The sequence below is a fragment of the Nerophis lumbriciformis genome, linkage group LG25, assembly GCF_033978685.3.
Source record: "Nerophis lumbriciformis linkage group LG25, RoL_Nlum_v2.1, whole genome shotgun sequence".
Lineage (NCBI taxonomy): Eukaryota > Metazoa > Chordata > Actinopteri > Syngnathiformes > Syngnathidae > Nerophis > Nerophis lumbriciformis.
The window spans coordinates 24,054,302-24,070,482 of NC_084572.2; the positions used below are offsets into that span (position 1 = coordinate 24,054,302).

Sequence of the window (16,181 nt, forward strand, 5' to 3'; positions counted from 1 at the left end):
GTGCAATTTAATATGCTCACACTAACCAAACCTACCGCGTTTTCGGCATAAAGTGGGTAGGCTTGGTAGAATTTGCTCAGTGTGAGTACGCCCACTCACACTTAATCACCCACCTACAAATGGTTATAATAGATGATGGATGACACTAGAATCATCCTGAAAAGACTCCTTGTTACTTAGATCTAAAAATATTCTTTTTTCAGAGAAAAAAAATCTGCTTATCTGACAGCGCATCTCTCAAACAGTTTGGTCTTCTTGCCCTGTAAATTTGATCACAGCAGATGAAGAACAGCATGTAAAATGGCAAACCTTCATCTCTATCTCTGTTCCATGTATTTGCTGCGCGACCGTTTTAATGATGCCAATCACAATGTCCTGCAGGCCTTCTCTTTCCGAGTAGTAGTGAAGGATCAGATTCTTGCCCTTCTCTGCGTCGGTGCAACGGAAGGAGGGAGCCCTCATTCCTGGATAGATGGTTCCCAGGTGGTCGTGAAGGGCGTCCAGATTCTGAAGATAAACGTAAATAAAATGCATTTAAAATCACTCAGTTCTTCTGACAACGGAAGGGAAAATTGTACAGTACTTTATGACAATTATCTGGCTACAAAACTGTGCAATTACATGACAGCAAACTAAGGCCTGATCTACTAGAGGTTTGCGTGTTCGAAAACATGTGCAAACTTGATAGCACAATGCAAAGCTGATCTACTAAATGTGTTCAAAGAGGACTGTGTCTCTTTGGGGAGCAGAAGAAGAAGCACGATATATTTAACGTGTTTGTCTTCATGAATGTGCAGAATACATGCTGATCATCAAAACACCCCTACAATACTGGGAGAATAAGATGCAGATATAATTATTCTGCACACGCAGTTTGATTAATCAAGACTAAAACACAACGGCGAGCGTCTTTATTTAGCGCGTCTAAAAAGTATGTGCAAGTTGACACAGTCACACAAACGGCTGTTAGAAAGGAAGCGATTGCTTTGTAGCGCCGTCCTACTTGTGCCTGTCAACATATAAGTAATGGTAAATGGATTATACTTGTATAGCGCTTTTCTACCTTCAAGGTACTCAAAGCGCTTTGACACTATTTCCACATTCACCCATTCACACACTGATGGCGGGAGCTGCCATGCAAGGCCCTAACCACAACCCATCAGGAACAAGAGTGAAGTGTCTTGGTCAAGGACACAACGGGTCGAATCAAGAACCCTCAGGTTGCTGGCACGGCCGCTCTACCAACCAAGCCACGCTGTCCCCATAAGGACTGTCAAACATAAAAATATCAGACATATTGTCAATTCAGCAATATAATTGTATAATTTTACAACTGCTGGATGACTTAAGCTGAATAAAACAAATTAAAGGTATGCGTTCTTGTGTCTGCTGACGTTTTTTTATTGACGTTAGTTTTTAAAAAAAAAAACATTACAGTATGCATTTTATTCCATATTCACGCCCACTAATAGCAAACAATTTTTTTAAATTTGTACACGCTTTTTAGCTCGTGGTATTTGGATCTTAGTAGATCTAGTGTTTACCTGAACATTTGTGCTTTGCCTATTCTAAAACCTTACCATTAAGATGTCGATAACATTTTCAAAGTGATGCCTATTCACACAGGCCGCAGGAATTAGTAAATAAAAGGCTGTTTGGGATATGCATGGGAGGCCAGTCGTTTGTAAAGAAACTAGGGATGTCCCGATCCGATATTTGGATCGGATCGGCTGCCAATATTTGCAAAAAATTGCGTATCGGCAAGGCATGGGAAAATGCCGATCCAGATCCAGTTTAAAAAAAAACTCCGGTCCGTGTTTTCCAACGCACCGATTCAAATAATACATTCCACTTTTCTGCTGCTCCGTAATTTCCGTTCCGCATTTTCCAGCACACCTTCAACACATCTACAGGTCTGTGGATTCTCACGCAGTTGCTTTTAGCTGCTGGCATTACACGACAGGCTCTTCTCACTCTTTCCTGTGTCTCCCTCTCACAGACAGCAAGTGCACCTTCTTACACACGTCACATACTGTCACGACATACGTCACATACTGTCACGTCATACGTCACATACGTATACGTCCTCCCCGAGCAGAGAGGTAGCAGCATGGCTAACGTTAGCTGTGATGCTAGCGCAGCCGTGCGAGCAACGCTCCCTCTAAGGTGCTCGCCTGTGCAATTGCGCACTGTTTAAGCGTCCTCTGCGCATAGCAAATCTATGCCACGCACAAAATCAAATAAAAAAATAAGCGCATAAAAATTTTCGACACACGGACACGACAGAGAAAACCGTTTTCGTCATCATTGTTCAAATATTGTGACGTCTGTCGAGACGCTTATCTCCATTCGGTGCCACACGCCCACACCATCAAAATGCCGAGGCAAAAATTTCCACATCAACACCGTATGAAAAAATTAGTGATTTTTTTAGTTGTGATTTCCTTCTCTGCATGAAAGTTTAAAAGTAGCATATATTAATGCAGTATGAAGAAGAATGTTTTAATGTAGACATGCAAGCCTTGAAAGAAAATTTTGAAAATCAAGACTACATTTCCTGCAAATGGGTGCATTTCTACCCTATATTTTAACTTTAGATTTATTCTCATATCAAACTCTTTTGGCTGTCTTTTTGACACTTACATCTGGCGCCCCCCTCCACACCCTGGATTATAAATAATGTAAATAATTCAATGTGATTATCTTGTGTGATGACTGTATTATGATGATAGTATATATCTGATAGTATATATCTGTATCATGAATCAATTTAAGTGGACCAAGACTTAAACAAGTTGAAAAACTTATTCGGGTGTTACCATTTAGTGGTCAATTGTACGGAATATGTACTTCACTGTGCAACCTACTAATAAAAGTCTCAATCAATCAATCAAAACACATAGAATCATCATACTGCTGTGATTATATGCATCAAGTGTTCATTCAAGGCTAAGGCAAAATATCGAGATATATATTGTGTATCGCAATATGGCCTTAAAACATCGCAATATTAAAAAAAGGCCATATCGCCCAGCCCTAGTTCAATGATGCCATTTCTGTTTGTCATGTATAATTTTGTCTATTTTGTGTTTATCCTTGAATAAACAGGTCAGTTTCTTGTTACCAACCATTGTGTATTATTCAAACTCCCCTAATTCAGCTGGCTAGTTGTTATCAAGAGTACTAAAACCCTTTTCAACATGATTCTGACAACTAAGTAGGCTAAATAACTTTAAACTTTAATACATGCTCGGATAGGCCAGTATCGGTCAGTATCGGTATCGGTCAGTATCGGTATCGGATCGGAAATGCAAAAACAATATCGGTATCGGATCGGAAGTGCAAAAACCTGGATCGGGACATCCCTAAAAGAAACATTGCAACTTTCCACAATGATGTCATGTTTTACCAGAAAGAAAGAGAAGACTCTAGTAAGTCAAAAACAGTTAGAGGTGGGAATCTTATGGGCACCTCACAATTTGATTATGATTTGCTTATACATGTATGCATCTTTAATTATTATATTGCAGTGGTGTTGCTAGGTAGGCGTCCTGCATCCCGGCCTAATTAGCTGAAAGGACGCAGTCAACTCACTCTCCCTTTTTTACCACGAAAAACAATACATTGTGTTTAAAGTAAACAAATGTGAATGTCCAAACTAATTAGCAATCAATTGTTAGTTCAAAAGGTGTCGCGTAAATACCACTTTTTTTGTACAGTAGGTGACACTCTTAAAAATATTTTTTCTACAAAACAACAATAAACTCCCACCAATGGATCAGGTCCCTCGCATCCAAAAAAGTTGAGCCTTTTACCTGAAGGAATTCACGGACGTTCGAGCCCAACACTCGCAAGATGGTGTCGTATCCAGACTCTTGACAAAACTCAAAGAACATCTTCCCGAACATCTGTAGGATGTCTCCCGCATCAATTTCTGGAAACCAAAAAAAATTAAAAAATCAGGAGCTGAGGAGGGCTATATCCTGTGATAAAATACAATATAATATTCATCCATATAAATTGTGGGATGAATCCCAATGGGCAGATATAGTGATCATGTGACATGTTAAGGTTAGCCAAGGTGTGGTAGAAATGTAACATACAGTGGTATCTCAACTTTAAAATACTTTGAGGTAAGAGCTGTCTCTCGACTAACTGTTATGCTAAGTTACAAGCAAATATTTAAGATGCAAGCATTCCTGCCGTTAGTTGCCGTAACAAATGTCAAAGTGAACAATGTAAGATCCGCCCAAAATATCTGGTTTTACTCACTAGCATTAGCTTGTAGCTATAGAGACCAATGTAACTTTGTTTTTCCAACCATGGAAATGTTTACTGTGGTTGCAAGTAATACATTCTATTGTGTTGTTTTTATACAATATTTCTCATCCAAAAGTTTGTTTTTAGTTTTGAAATGCATGTTACATGTTTATAGTCATGCTGTTTTTGAGGGGACCAAGCACCAATTAAATTGTTTTTAAATAATTTCAATGGGAGATACAAGTGTTTTGAGGTAAAAGCGCCATCATAGAACCAATTAAGCTTGTATGTTTAGGTACTTCTGTATATGGTTTAGCACTCTATGTACTATCACACATTGTAGGTCCACTACTAATAAACACAGAAAGTAGTTATAGCTCTGTAGCTGCAATATTATCCAGGCTTATTAATGTTACAATGGTGAAGTTTAAATCACTTTGTGTTAAATGGGCTGAAACATGTAAGAGAACACTAATACTTACTGAGAACTTTGCTTGCAGCTGCAACAAGTTCGTATGTTTTGGTATCGTCGTATATGATTCTAACGAGGAACTGTCCTTCGATGTCCAGTTGAGCCTCTCTCCTGAAGACAAAATTCCGTTTTACACAAATGTCTCTCTAAATCTGTCATTTTTCCGCCTGTGCCTTTCATACACAACCCAGTGAACTGGGATATTGCCACAGGGTGTCCTGCAATCAGATAATTAGATGTGTGATGATGCCATACTGTATGTAGGATGTCATGTAAAATACATGTCAGACAAAAGTTATTCTCGGGATTGTGGACGTCTGTCTTAGTAAAGGATCTGATACAACCTCTGAAAGAAGAAAAGTGCCGGACCCGTTCCCTTTTTGTACCATTATAAAAAAAAAAGGAAGTGCAATTAGTTTAAAGCTTTTTCCAGTATGTTTGCATTAGTAAAAGTGTGTAAAATGAATCTAATGACAACATGGTAAAATGCAACAGGCATACCTATCTAATGGAAAGTGTCTTCACAGTTCACATACGTTAACTTTTATTTTACAGTCTAAAGTACTGTAAGCTGATTACACTTAGAGCTGTAATCAGCTTTAAGTCACCAGGCAATCATGCGTATCACAATGCACTTTATTTATACATTTAACAGCGCATTTATCGAATAGAAAATGCAATGAGGTTGTAATTAGCTGCTGCTTAGCTGAGATAACAAACAGGATTTATAGTTGGCAGGTTCATTAGAATCCGGAACGGCTGAAAAAACATACCAGGCCGTATAAGGCTTTGCATGGAAAATGTGGATTAATTTTTCAATTAGTCATCTGATAGAAGTTGAGAAAGAGGACGAGGGTGATAAGTGAGTTGTACATGATATATCAGTAAGATATTTCTGCACAGAGCCGTCGCCGACAACCAAAGAATAACATCTTAGAAAACATTAACACAAGACAGCTGCTGGTCTTCTTTTCTGGTTCTGTTTTATTTTTTGTAATTTTATATAAGGTCACGGCAGGTTCAGGGCACGATAGATAGAGCCGAATATCCCAGCGTGCTAAAAATGTCATGTTGACATTAAACTGTGTTTGTAGCTGATAATAAAAGAGGAGACGCTCAAGAGCAACACATTTAGAAGCTGTTCCCTCTACACTGTTTTTTTTTTCAGGAAGTTTTTCCTTCAGTTTTTGCAAATATGCAACAAGTGAATTCTCTTTGTACCACAATGAGATACATTATTTTTATCTAAGTCAATGACCTGCATTGCTTGCACAAGTTAAGCTTGGTGATATTGAATCTGCTTTACAGTCTTGGTCTAAGTTTGTTGAGACTTGAGATGTTCAAAAACTACATCAATTCAATTCCAATCCATTCACTAGTTCAAAAAATAATCACAAATATAATAAGGTATTCAAAGATCTGACCCTGAATTATGAATACATTTGTAATCATCAATGAATACAACAATGATGAAAATAGGATTTTTTTCAACCTAAGGTATTTTCATTGCCAATAAAGATCACCACCTTATTATATTTATAGCAGTCATGGGCGATATGGCTTAACATCTATATGTTGATATATATTATTACAAAGTCTCCTAATCTAGCTGCAAACATATTGATTGATTGATTTGAAACTTTTATTAGTAGATTGCACAGTACAGTACATATTCCGTACAATTGACCACTAAATGGTAACACCCGAATAAGTTTTTCAACTTGTTTAAGTCGGGGTCCACGTTAATCAATTCATGGTAACATATTGCATTATTTTGAGTTGTATTATTTTCTCAAAACTATTACTAATCTACTTGCAAAATTAATGTTCATAAGTGGTTACTTTCTGTTGTAACACGGTTCTATCTACACTTCTGTTAAAATGTAATACACACTTAGTCTTCTGTTGTTTGGATAATTTACATCAGTTTTGGGATATATTACAAATGTACTAGTTGCACGGCCAATATTGGTCATACCAATGCTGATGGCTGATAATGATACTTAACATTTTCAAGATCATTGAAGGATCTAATTTTTGATCACAATCACAATTATAATCAGACTCTGATTTAAATCATTTGTCTTTCTGTTCCAGGGACTTATTTTTTGACTTTGTAAACAATAACAAAAAATACAAAATATATTTTTTATGAAAAATATCGATATAAACACTGTAGTATTGACCAAATATGTTATTATACTTGTTATCGTTACTGTCGATATTTGTATCAATCCGCCTGCCTTTGTTAATGTTGTAACGCCACTGTTATCGACATAGCCAAATTTGATATAAAAACTAATCCTTTCTTGCACATTTGCTTGTGACTTTTGCCAGAGACATTGGAGAATAGACAATAATAAATCTTCTGTATGATAATGTAGCAACTGGAGTATTGATATGAGCTGTGAATTAGCGTTTGGGCTATTGGGGGCTGTCATGCTTGCCTGCTAGCTATAGTCAGCTCAAGAGAGAAAAAGAGTTGCTAACCCACATTGTATGTAAGGTATATAATGCTGTTTTGTAGACACTTGTAAAGGGCTTTGTGCACAGTCATTCTGCTGACGTGACAATATTTTATACTCTTATCTAACAGATCTGCAGTGGACAACAAATGCTTTTGCACACACACTTTTGTTGAAGAGAATGCTGTAAAATCTAAGCTAATACAGCTGCTCCAGCTACCGATTATTTTTGTATTTGAGTAATCTGTTGATTAGTTTGTTCTATTAATTGAGTAATCGTATAAAACACATTTTGTAGCCTCAATACGTATTTTAGGGGGAAATTGTTTCAATAAACAACAGTTTTTCTGCCTGCAATAACCTTAATTCGGTTCTAATAAATGCACATCATCAACATTGAAATTGCACTTTTAATGTGTGCAATAAAGAAGCTGTTTGCAACTTGGTCACAGTTACATTTTTCAAACCAAAAAATACAATAAGAACACCAATGGATTAACAGAACATATATATTTTTAAAATGTCTATTTTTCACAATTACTAATATAGTGGAAAAAAACACCTCGGTCTGAGGAGTTTGTTTGGCATTCCGGCTTGTCACTTAGCCTGTCATGTCAACACGTACACCCAGCGATATACATTTAATCGATATCAATAAAAAAATGTGTTCGATAAAACATTTGATAGATATATATATTTTTGGTCGGAAGGAACCAGAAGTTGCAAAGAAGGGTTGGTTGCATGAACAAAGGCACTTGTGCTCTGGTAACTTAGCACAACAGAAAATTATCCGTGAGCAATGGGAGAGACATGCAAACAGCCAATCACGTATCATCACACATATCAAGTTTTAGTTGTGCAATCTTGTTGTCTCGCTGTTGATTCTCTGGATGGAGTGAGAAGAGAAACTAAAAATGAGTGCTGCATAGAGCGGAGAAATTGTCGATAAAACAGAAAAAGTCACCTCAACGATATGGCAGTATTTGGGATAGACCATAGACTCTCTTAGCTTTTCAACTCTTGCCCGTTCGCTATTCGGGTATAAGGAAACAACAGGTAGGAACTAAAGTGCGGGACTGTATAAGTAAAATAAATTACAAAATAAAACAAATGTGCTACTTTAAAATATTAGTAATTTGGTCTAGTAGTATTTAAATAAGTATACTGCATAACATAAATTATTTTCCATACTCAAATAAGAATAACAAATGAAAGGGACAAGCTGTAAAAAAAATGAATGGGTGGATGATTGTTTTCACTCCTTATTTCCTTGATAGCTAAGGGGATTATAATCAGATAAAGGTTACACTTTAGATAAAAATGTTTACATTCAATATATTTTTCTCCTTTTCCTTATTTTCCATAGGTTGTAAGAAACATCCATAACTGTCGATAACGACCGATATAAAACACCTCTATCGTGATACAGTTTTAAGTCATATTGTCCAGCCATAGCGTGGACATACGCAAAAGCAGTCCAAGAGAAGCAATGGACAATTTGCAGTCATGTTGGTGTTATGATAAAATATACACACAATGACAGCTATCGTTAGTAGCAAAATTGCTATTATTAACAACACACAAATCAGTGCGTGCACAATGCTACGTATGTATGTAGTTTATGTCATTCTGTCCCAAAAGCCATAAGAGCTTTAAAGACATTGGAAAGTTAGCGCATCTTAGGCATCTTAAAAAGGGGCCTTTTATGATCGTGTTTCTACATTTAAAACACTTTTCTTGAGTAACCACGTTACATAAAATGTAACGTGGTTCTTTGCTGAAAATGTTGCATGGATTATGTTCAAACCGCTTTCTAACCGTCTCTTTACGATGTGCTGTTTTATCTACGTGGTTCCACTTCGATAGCGTCTCCTGCCCGTCATCCATGTTGTCGTTTTTAGTGCTTTCATAGTGAATCTTCTGACAGATATAAGTTTGAACTAGAACTGCACGATTAATCGAATCGACATCAAGGTTTTAATTGGTGCGGTAAATAACCGTAAGAGGCTGAGTTTTGTTTTGTTTTTATTCCCTCCGCCGTCATGACATTTCAGTGACAGATATGTTCGCCAATTAAATTTGTTGAGCCTTGTCTTTGTCTCTCGCTTCAAACAGAAGAAAGACGTCTTATTTTGTGCATCGCTCTCAGCACCTCAGCGAGTTTATTTAACAGTAGAATAACTGAACACAGTGAACCCTCTTTTCAGTCATTCACAAATTTTGTCTGGGCAGAGACGAGAGCGGGCCGCCGCCGCCGGCAACAGACTTTCAGACAGAGAGCCTCGCGACTCGCCATTGAGTAGTGTCGCAAAGTAACACAAATTATTAGGAAAAAAATACGATTACAAAACCAAATGTCCCGTTGTCGGAATACTTAAAATTGGATGGGCGATATGAGCCAATCATGGACAAACGGATGAAAATGCCGTGATCACGTGATGACAATAAACAAAAAGACAACGTCCGACCTCATTGTTGCAACTTGGAAAAAAATGCAGTTTAAGATGTTTAATATCTATTGAGGTTAAATTTGAAATTTGTAATTTTTTGTTTGTTTATTTATTTAGGATAACCAATAAATAAATGAATATCCTTTTAAATGGTTACTTGCATTATTATTATTATTATTATGATTACATTACATTATAAAACACTGTGTAGTTTTTATTGATTGTTTCTTCAGTTAAAGCCACACTTAAAAACTTTCAGTTTTGGTTGATTTTGGCGGCACCAGTGGACAAAAGCCGTAGTGTTTTGCCAAAAGTAAGACCACATTTCCCATGAGGACTAGCGCATATAGCATCAAACTGACACTAATACCACAATGATTCAGTATTACTGATTTTTCCACAGTAAGTGAAGTGAAGTGAATTATATTTATATAGCGCTTTTTCTCTAGTGACTCAAAGCGCTTTACATAGGGAAACACAATATCTAAGTTACATTTAAACCAGTGTGGGTGGCACTGGCAGCAGGTGGGTAAAGTGTCTTGCCCAAGGACACAACGGCAGTGACTAGGATGGCGGAAGCGGGGATCGAACCTGGAACCCTCAAGTTGCTGGCACGGCCACTCTACCAACCGAGCTATACCGCCCCCAATAGGAACCTACATATTTTACTCAAACTTTATATTTTCGGTTAGAAGTCATTGCATTGTTTTTCTTTAAACAGTACTTTTGAGTTTGTTGCGTGACTGGTCGTGTCAGTGTGGGGCTGCAAACTATGAAGCTGGTGGCTATTTATTGCTACCAAGCACATTTCCGATGGCTAAGATTAGCATTATCATTTTCATTTGAGCATGTCGGTCTGATACCGTTTTTGAGCTCACGCCAGCGAGTGAAAGCCGGGGCAATGTTGATCCTTGATTGTCCTTTTATGTGGGTAGCCTCCCGTTTTCTTTTTAGTCTCCTCAGACAAAACTTTTTGTTTCTTTGGTTGATTTGTAGCTTCTGCCATTATAGCAGTAATTGCACATAGGAGCTCTTTTTTTCTTCTTTTAGTTTTCTGTCGGCACGCAGGCTTTGGCATCAACTTCTGTCTTTTCAAAAAATGGGACATATGCCATAAAGCAAGGCAGGACATTTATAGCTTTTTTCGTGTGGCACCCACAAAATAAATCAAAGTGATGCTTACGCGGCGGGATAAAAGAAAAGTAAGGAACTTCATGTAACCTAATGTCGACAATGATAGGGTCACACTGTTATTTGTGAGTCTTTATTTATTTGCATTGCGCTATTTGCATTGTTTCACACGATGAACACTACATATATTTGTATTTGATTTAATGTGTCTTTTATTACTATGTTTACAGCAACAACAGCATGGTGTCATTTACGCTTCTTTTTCCAGTGAATAGCATGGCGGATAACACTCCGGGAGCAGTCGCCTTTTTGCGCTCGCTGTACCATCTACAAATGCCATGGTGTTCATGTCATCATGAAAGACATGAACATCGAGCGCAAAAACAAAGAAGACTACTACAAGGCTATTACTCGCCGACAACGTTCCCTCTAAGGTGCGCGCCTGTGCAATTGCGCACTGCTCAAGCGTCCTCTGCGCACGGCAAATCTATGCCGCACACAAAATGAAATAAAAAAATAAGCGCATAACAATTTTCGACACACGGACACAACAGAGAAAACAGTTTTCGTCATCATTGTTCAAATATTGTAACGTCTGTCGAGATGCTTTGAGGACATGAATTCCATCGATCACTTTACTGAGCAAAACTCTTTATTGTCGGCCATAAACACATCACCAAAACATTAGTAAAAAAAATTATATCTAGCAAAACTGTTCATTTTCTGCAGTACAAACCAGACCAAAAGCAACTTTGTTATAGCAACAGAAGCCGCTTGCTCTTTCTCACTTGCGCCAACACATGCACATATGGCACTAAGCCAGTGATGCGTTTACAGCCACACAAAAAGTCGGACAACTCCAACACCACACATAAAGTGTCATTCCAGGTCGTTACACTATGATTTACCAATCAAATGTGTGCTTATTCTAGTGTCATTTATTATGAATCTTAATTTATAAATATTAATCATGAAATGCTGTTAGTATATTAAATAAATACTAATAAAAATATATTTTTTACAAACAGGAAGTTGCAGGAATGTACACAAGATCCTTTGCTTACATCTCATTGTGCAACATGTGAATGTTTTAATGGGAACTAAATGCAATGTTTGAAAGGGGTACACATTATTTCCAAAGCAGGACCTCCACCCAGACAAACAATACAAGTACACAGTTCATGAAAAACAATATTTTTTGTTATTGTCATTGTAAGTGGGCCTAAACACTTATATTAGAAAATCATCTCATGGAAATGACTGCTGTCATTTGATTATAATAATAAGAGAATGTTGTCTGTCTATCTGTGTTGGCCCTGCGATGAGTTGGGGACTTGTCTAGGGTGTAGCCCGCCTTCCGCCCGAATGCAGCTGAGATAGGCTCCAGCACCCCCCGCGACCCCGAAAGGGACAAGCGGTAAAAAATGGATGGATGGATGGAGATTGAACTTGTTATTTAGTCAGGTTTGGGACAGGTGTGCTGCTGGTGTAGCCACAGTGTGATGTTGCTCACATGGGCTCCTCTGAATGCTCAGGGAGTTTTTGCGTTTGCTCACACATGAAAAATTAGAGGGAACATTGCTCGCCGACCACTGTGCTGCTAAAAAGGAAAAGCGTAAAAGACGCACATTGCGGAAACAACGTTTTCCGTGCATCAGGACGTTCTCTGTGAGTCGGGTAAACACGACAGTGACGCCAAGTGGAATTAAAATATATTACACCCATAACATGTATTTGTTTATTTATGTTAATCTGCCTTCTGCGGCCCCCAGGTAAATTGAGTTTGAGACCTCTGGTATAGACAAAAGATCTGAGCCAAATATTTTTTTAAGTAAATTATTGCATATTGTTTTAATGTGTGGACACCTTGAGACAAGAATATATTGAGTAACAGTCTAAAAGTAACGTGTCCTCCATCACTCGTCATTTTTTTCGTATTTTTATGTATAAAATACAAAAATCGCAAATTGTATCGGAATCTCAATTTTGGAGAGAAAAATCGCAATTCGGTTGTTTCTCAAAATCGTGCAACCCTAGTTCGAACTATACGCTACTTTGTATTAGAAACAGCCACAGAGGAGGATGCATGTGCATGTACAAGGCAGTCTTCCCCCACAACAAGAGGGTGGCGAAAAAAGAAGGAATTTATAGACGACAGCGCAGACTACAACGGTGGACTCGCGCAAAGCACTTTGGGTAAATTTATAACATATGGATAATCCGCTAACGTCACACTTGGGAAAAACGTTTAGCGGGCGTATGAAGCAAGGCAAGACTGTTTTATATATATCTCCGCAATGTCTCCATCGTTTGATTTAAATTTTTTGGGACTTATGCAGAACCCAAATATACAACAACAGGCACTGTACAAATAAGTACGAAAAGTTGTTTTTTCATACTATCACAGTTCAATATAGTCCGGTCCCATACAGCGCAGCGCAAAGTTCGTGCCATAGACCCCAAAGTTTCGCCCGTTTTTTTCCACTAGAGTCAATCGTGTTGTGTTTCACAAAATTATTGAGTATTTACAAACTTACACAGTAAATCTTTATGAAAGTCTCCAAAAAGAAGCTGTTAAAAAATAAACAAAATTGACAAAATATCGAGCCAGTGATGTCCAAACCTACTGGTGGATATTCTGTGATGTGGGAGCACAATCCACCATTCACGTGACATCACATGGTGGCATTAGCACTGAGCAGAGGTAAAAATAAGAATTTCTATAAAACGCTATCAAACATCATTGGCCAGGCCTGCTTTTGGTGCAGTGTTATCAGACGAAAAGGATCATCCACTAACAACACTGGCAGCTGATCAACGCACACTTCACCAGTTTACAAAATTACCACCCGGTTCTGAACGGGCAAAGAAGATAACCTAATCCATCGCTTGTTTCATTGCAAAAGACCTGCGACCATAGAAGGCTTCAGGTTCATGATCAAAACTATTGAGCCATTGTATGACATCCCATCACGCTCGGTTTTTACAGACAATGTTGTACCTTCACTTTACAGAGAGACAAAGCTAAAAGTGGGGGAAGCTGTGACTAAAGTTGGCAGAGTAGCTCTTAGCTTCAATATGTTGCCTGAGTTATCCATCTATCCGTTTTCTACCGCTTGTCCCTTTCGGGGTCGCGGGGGGTGCTGGAGCCTATCTCAGCTGCATTTGTCTGATTTATTCATTGAATAAATCAGACAACATATTGTTGTCTTGGATTTACATTTCTGTGTTTACATTATTGAAATCAATTGATAAAATAGTGTCCTTTAGTGTACTTGTGCAATGACAATAAAGACCTATCCTATCCTATCCTATCCTATCCTATCCTTTTACAAAAATCTACTACTCTGCTTGCATGTCAGCAGACTGGGGTAGATCATGCTGAAATCCTATGTATTGAATGCATACAGAATCGTTTTGAATCAGAAAAATATAGTTTTTGAATCGTGAATCGAGTTGAATCGAAAAAATCGATGTATAATCGAATCGTGACCCCAAGAATCGATATTGAATCGAATTGTGGGACACCCAAAGATTCGTAGCCATAGCGCGGTGCCCACGGCACGGAAAATAAGACAGAGTTAGCCAAAAGATGCTATTCAAAACACGGTCTAGGAGCGTAAACGGGAACGTAACGTTGTTGCATGGGAGCAAACAAAACCACCAGACCGAGTGAGGCCAGAGGATGGATGAAATAGCTCTTTGATTAGTGCCCGGGAACAGGTGAGCATCCCGAACACTAGTCCGAGGCAGGTGAAAGTAATCTGCCATCATGGCAACCAAAACAACAAACCCAGGGGTGCAAAAAACAGAACTGAGGTAGTCAAAACTAACAGAACAAAACATGATCCGGGCAACGGATCATAAAATACGTCGACTTTAACAGACAATTTCTAATAGCAATAATAACAAGGTGGACCAAGACTTGGTGAGGTGTTTGACAAAGATGGAAAAGGATCATATTGTTCCCTGGTCAGCCAGTGGAGTGAGCTTGACTGTTAATCATTAAAAGCAAACGTCCACTGGTCATGTCAGCGCTATCAGACAAATATTATGCGGACATGAACGTAACCAAATTAAAAAATAAAACACTCACTTGATATCTTCCCATACTTCCGGTCCGTAGTTCCTTAAAACGAGCAGTTCCAGGGCGTGATTGACAAACCCATACTGTAAATACACAGGAAACAAGCACATGAATCCCTTCTATGATCAATTCAACTTCGCGATAGGCGCTTGTTTTTACACACATTAAAACATAAAAAAAAATGGTATGTCATCAGATTGTGTTCACCTGTTAATATGTGGAGTAATAACAAGCCACTAGCCATGCAGGAAACGGGGGGGGGGGGACAACCTCGCTTCGTCGTCTGCTAAACGGCTAGTTTCGCCAGCGTTAAAACATTAAACCCACTCCAGATATACGTACCATTGTGTCAGAAGCTCTTCTTTCCTTCTATTTTTAAGCATAAAACGTCCGTTTGGGCACAGCCTTCATCGTTTGATACAGATGCTGATGTTCTCCACTGCGTCCATACCTCCCCGTTTCATCCGTGTGTGATTGACAAGACGCTCGACCAATAGGCTGCGAGAATGCTCATTGGGTAACACGCCAAGGACCAATGAGAACGAAGCATCGTTTTGTTTGGAATGATGCTCATGGACCTGACTGAGCTCCGCAGTGTGGCTGGGATATGGTGTTTCTCAAAGCATTTCAGCAAACTACAGTCTCATAATTATACATAAAACCGTTGTTATTTTCACTATACGAAGTAGCAAAAATGCTGTTTTTTCGCAGCATTTTTTACAAAATATTACGGGTTGTCAAAATGATCAAGTTAACTCATGTTATTAATCACAAAAAATCATTGCATTGATTATGTACACACACTTAGATTAATTTAAACATGCAATTTACTCTTTTACCTTAACTGTTATACAGTCAGTGATCAGATCAATGGTACAAACATGAGTGGGCCGGAGACTAAGACTGGTGTGCTCGCTGGCAAATTTTACTCCAAAATACAGCCTGAAAGAACTTTCAGTTCAGTTCAGTTCAGTTTTAGTTTATTTCGAACACGCATACGACACAATGTAATGCATCACACCAGGGGCGTCACTAGCTTTTAAGGACAGGGGGGGCTTAGCCCCTGCAGGAGATGCACAGGATGCGAGCGAACGTTACGCACGAGCACAAAACTTCACAAACGGCTAACAAAGACTTAGAAATTATTCATTGTTATTTTTTTATTTTTTTTTAAATGCACGGGACGAAATGAAATGCTCCCTGGGACGATGGCTTTTAACCATTATTTTTATTTTTATTTTTATGTATTTATTCATTTTACATTATATATTAAATGTCTTGGTTTTTCCTCCCTCTGAAAATCCTATGAAATGTTT

General features: G+C 38.2%; 1 protein-coding gene and 1 long non-coding RNA gene across 2 annotated transcripts in view; one reads left to right on the forward strand and one right to left on the reverse strand.

Moving 5' to 3' along the window:
* The window catches only part of gucy1b1 (guanylate cyclase 1 soluble subunit beta 1), a 40,237-nt gene extending 24,903 nt beyond the window's left edge, over positions 1-15,334 (reverse strand). The window contains exons 1-5 of the mRNA XM_061983996.1: positions 15,208-15,334; positions 14,875-14,948; positions 4,743-4,843; positions 3,816-3,934; positions 310-507 (exon numbers count right to left, since the gene is read on the reverse strand). Of these exons, the coding sequence (XP_061839980.1) occupies positions 310-507; positions 3,816-3,934; positions 4,743-4,843; positions 14,875-14,948; positions 15,208-15,210 (495 nt within the window). The 5' untranslated portion in view covers positions 15,211-15,334. The remainder of the gene's footprint in view (positions 1-309; positions 508-3,815; positions 3,935-4,742; positions 4,844-14,874; positions 14,949-15,207) is intronic.
* Positions 1-16,181, forward strand: part of LOC133621716 (uncharacterized) — a 62,156-nt gene that overhangs the window by 21,389 nt on the left and 24,586 nt on the right. The window lies entirely within an intron of this gene.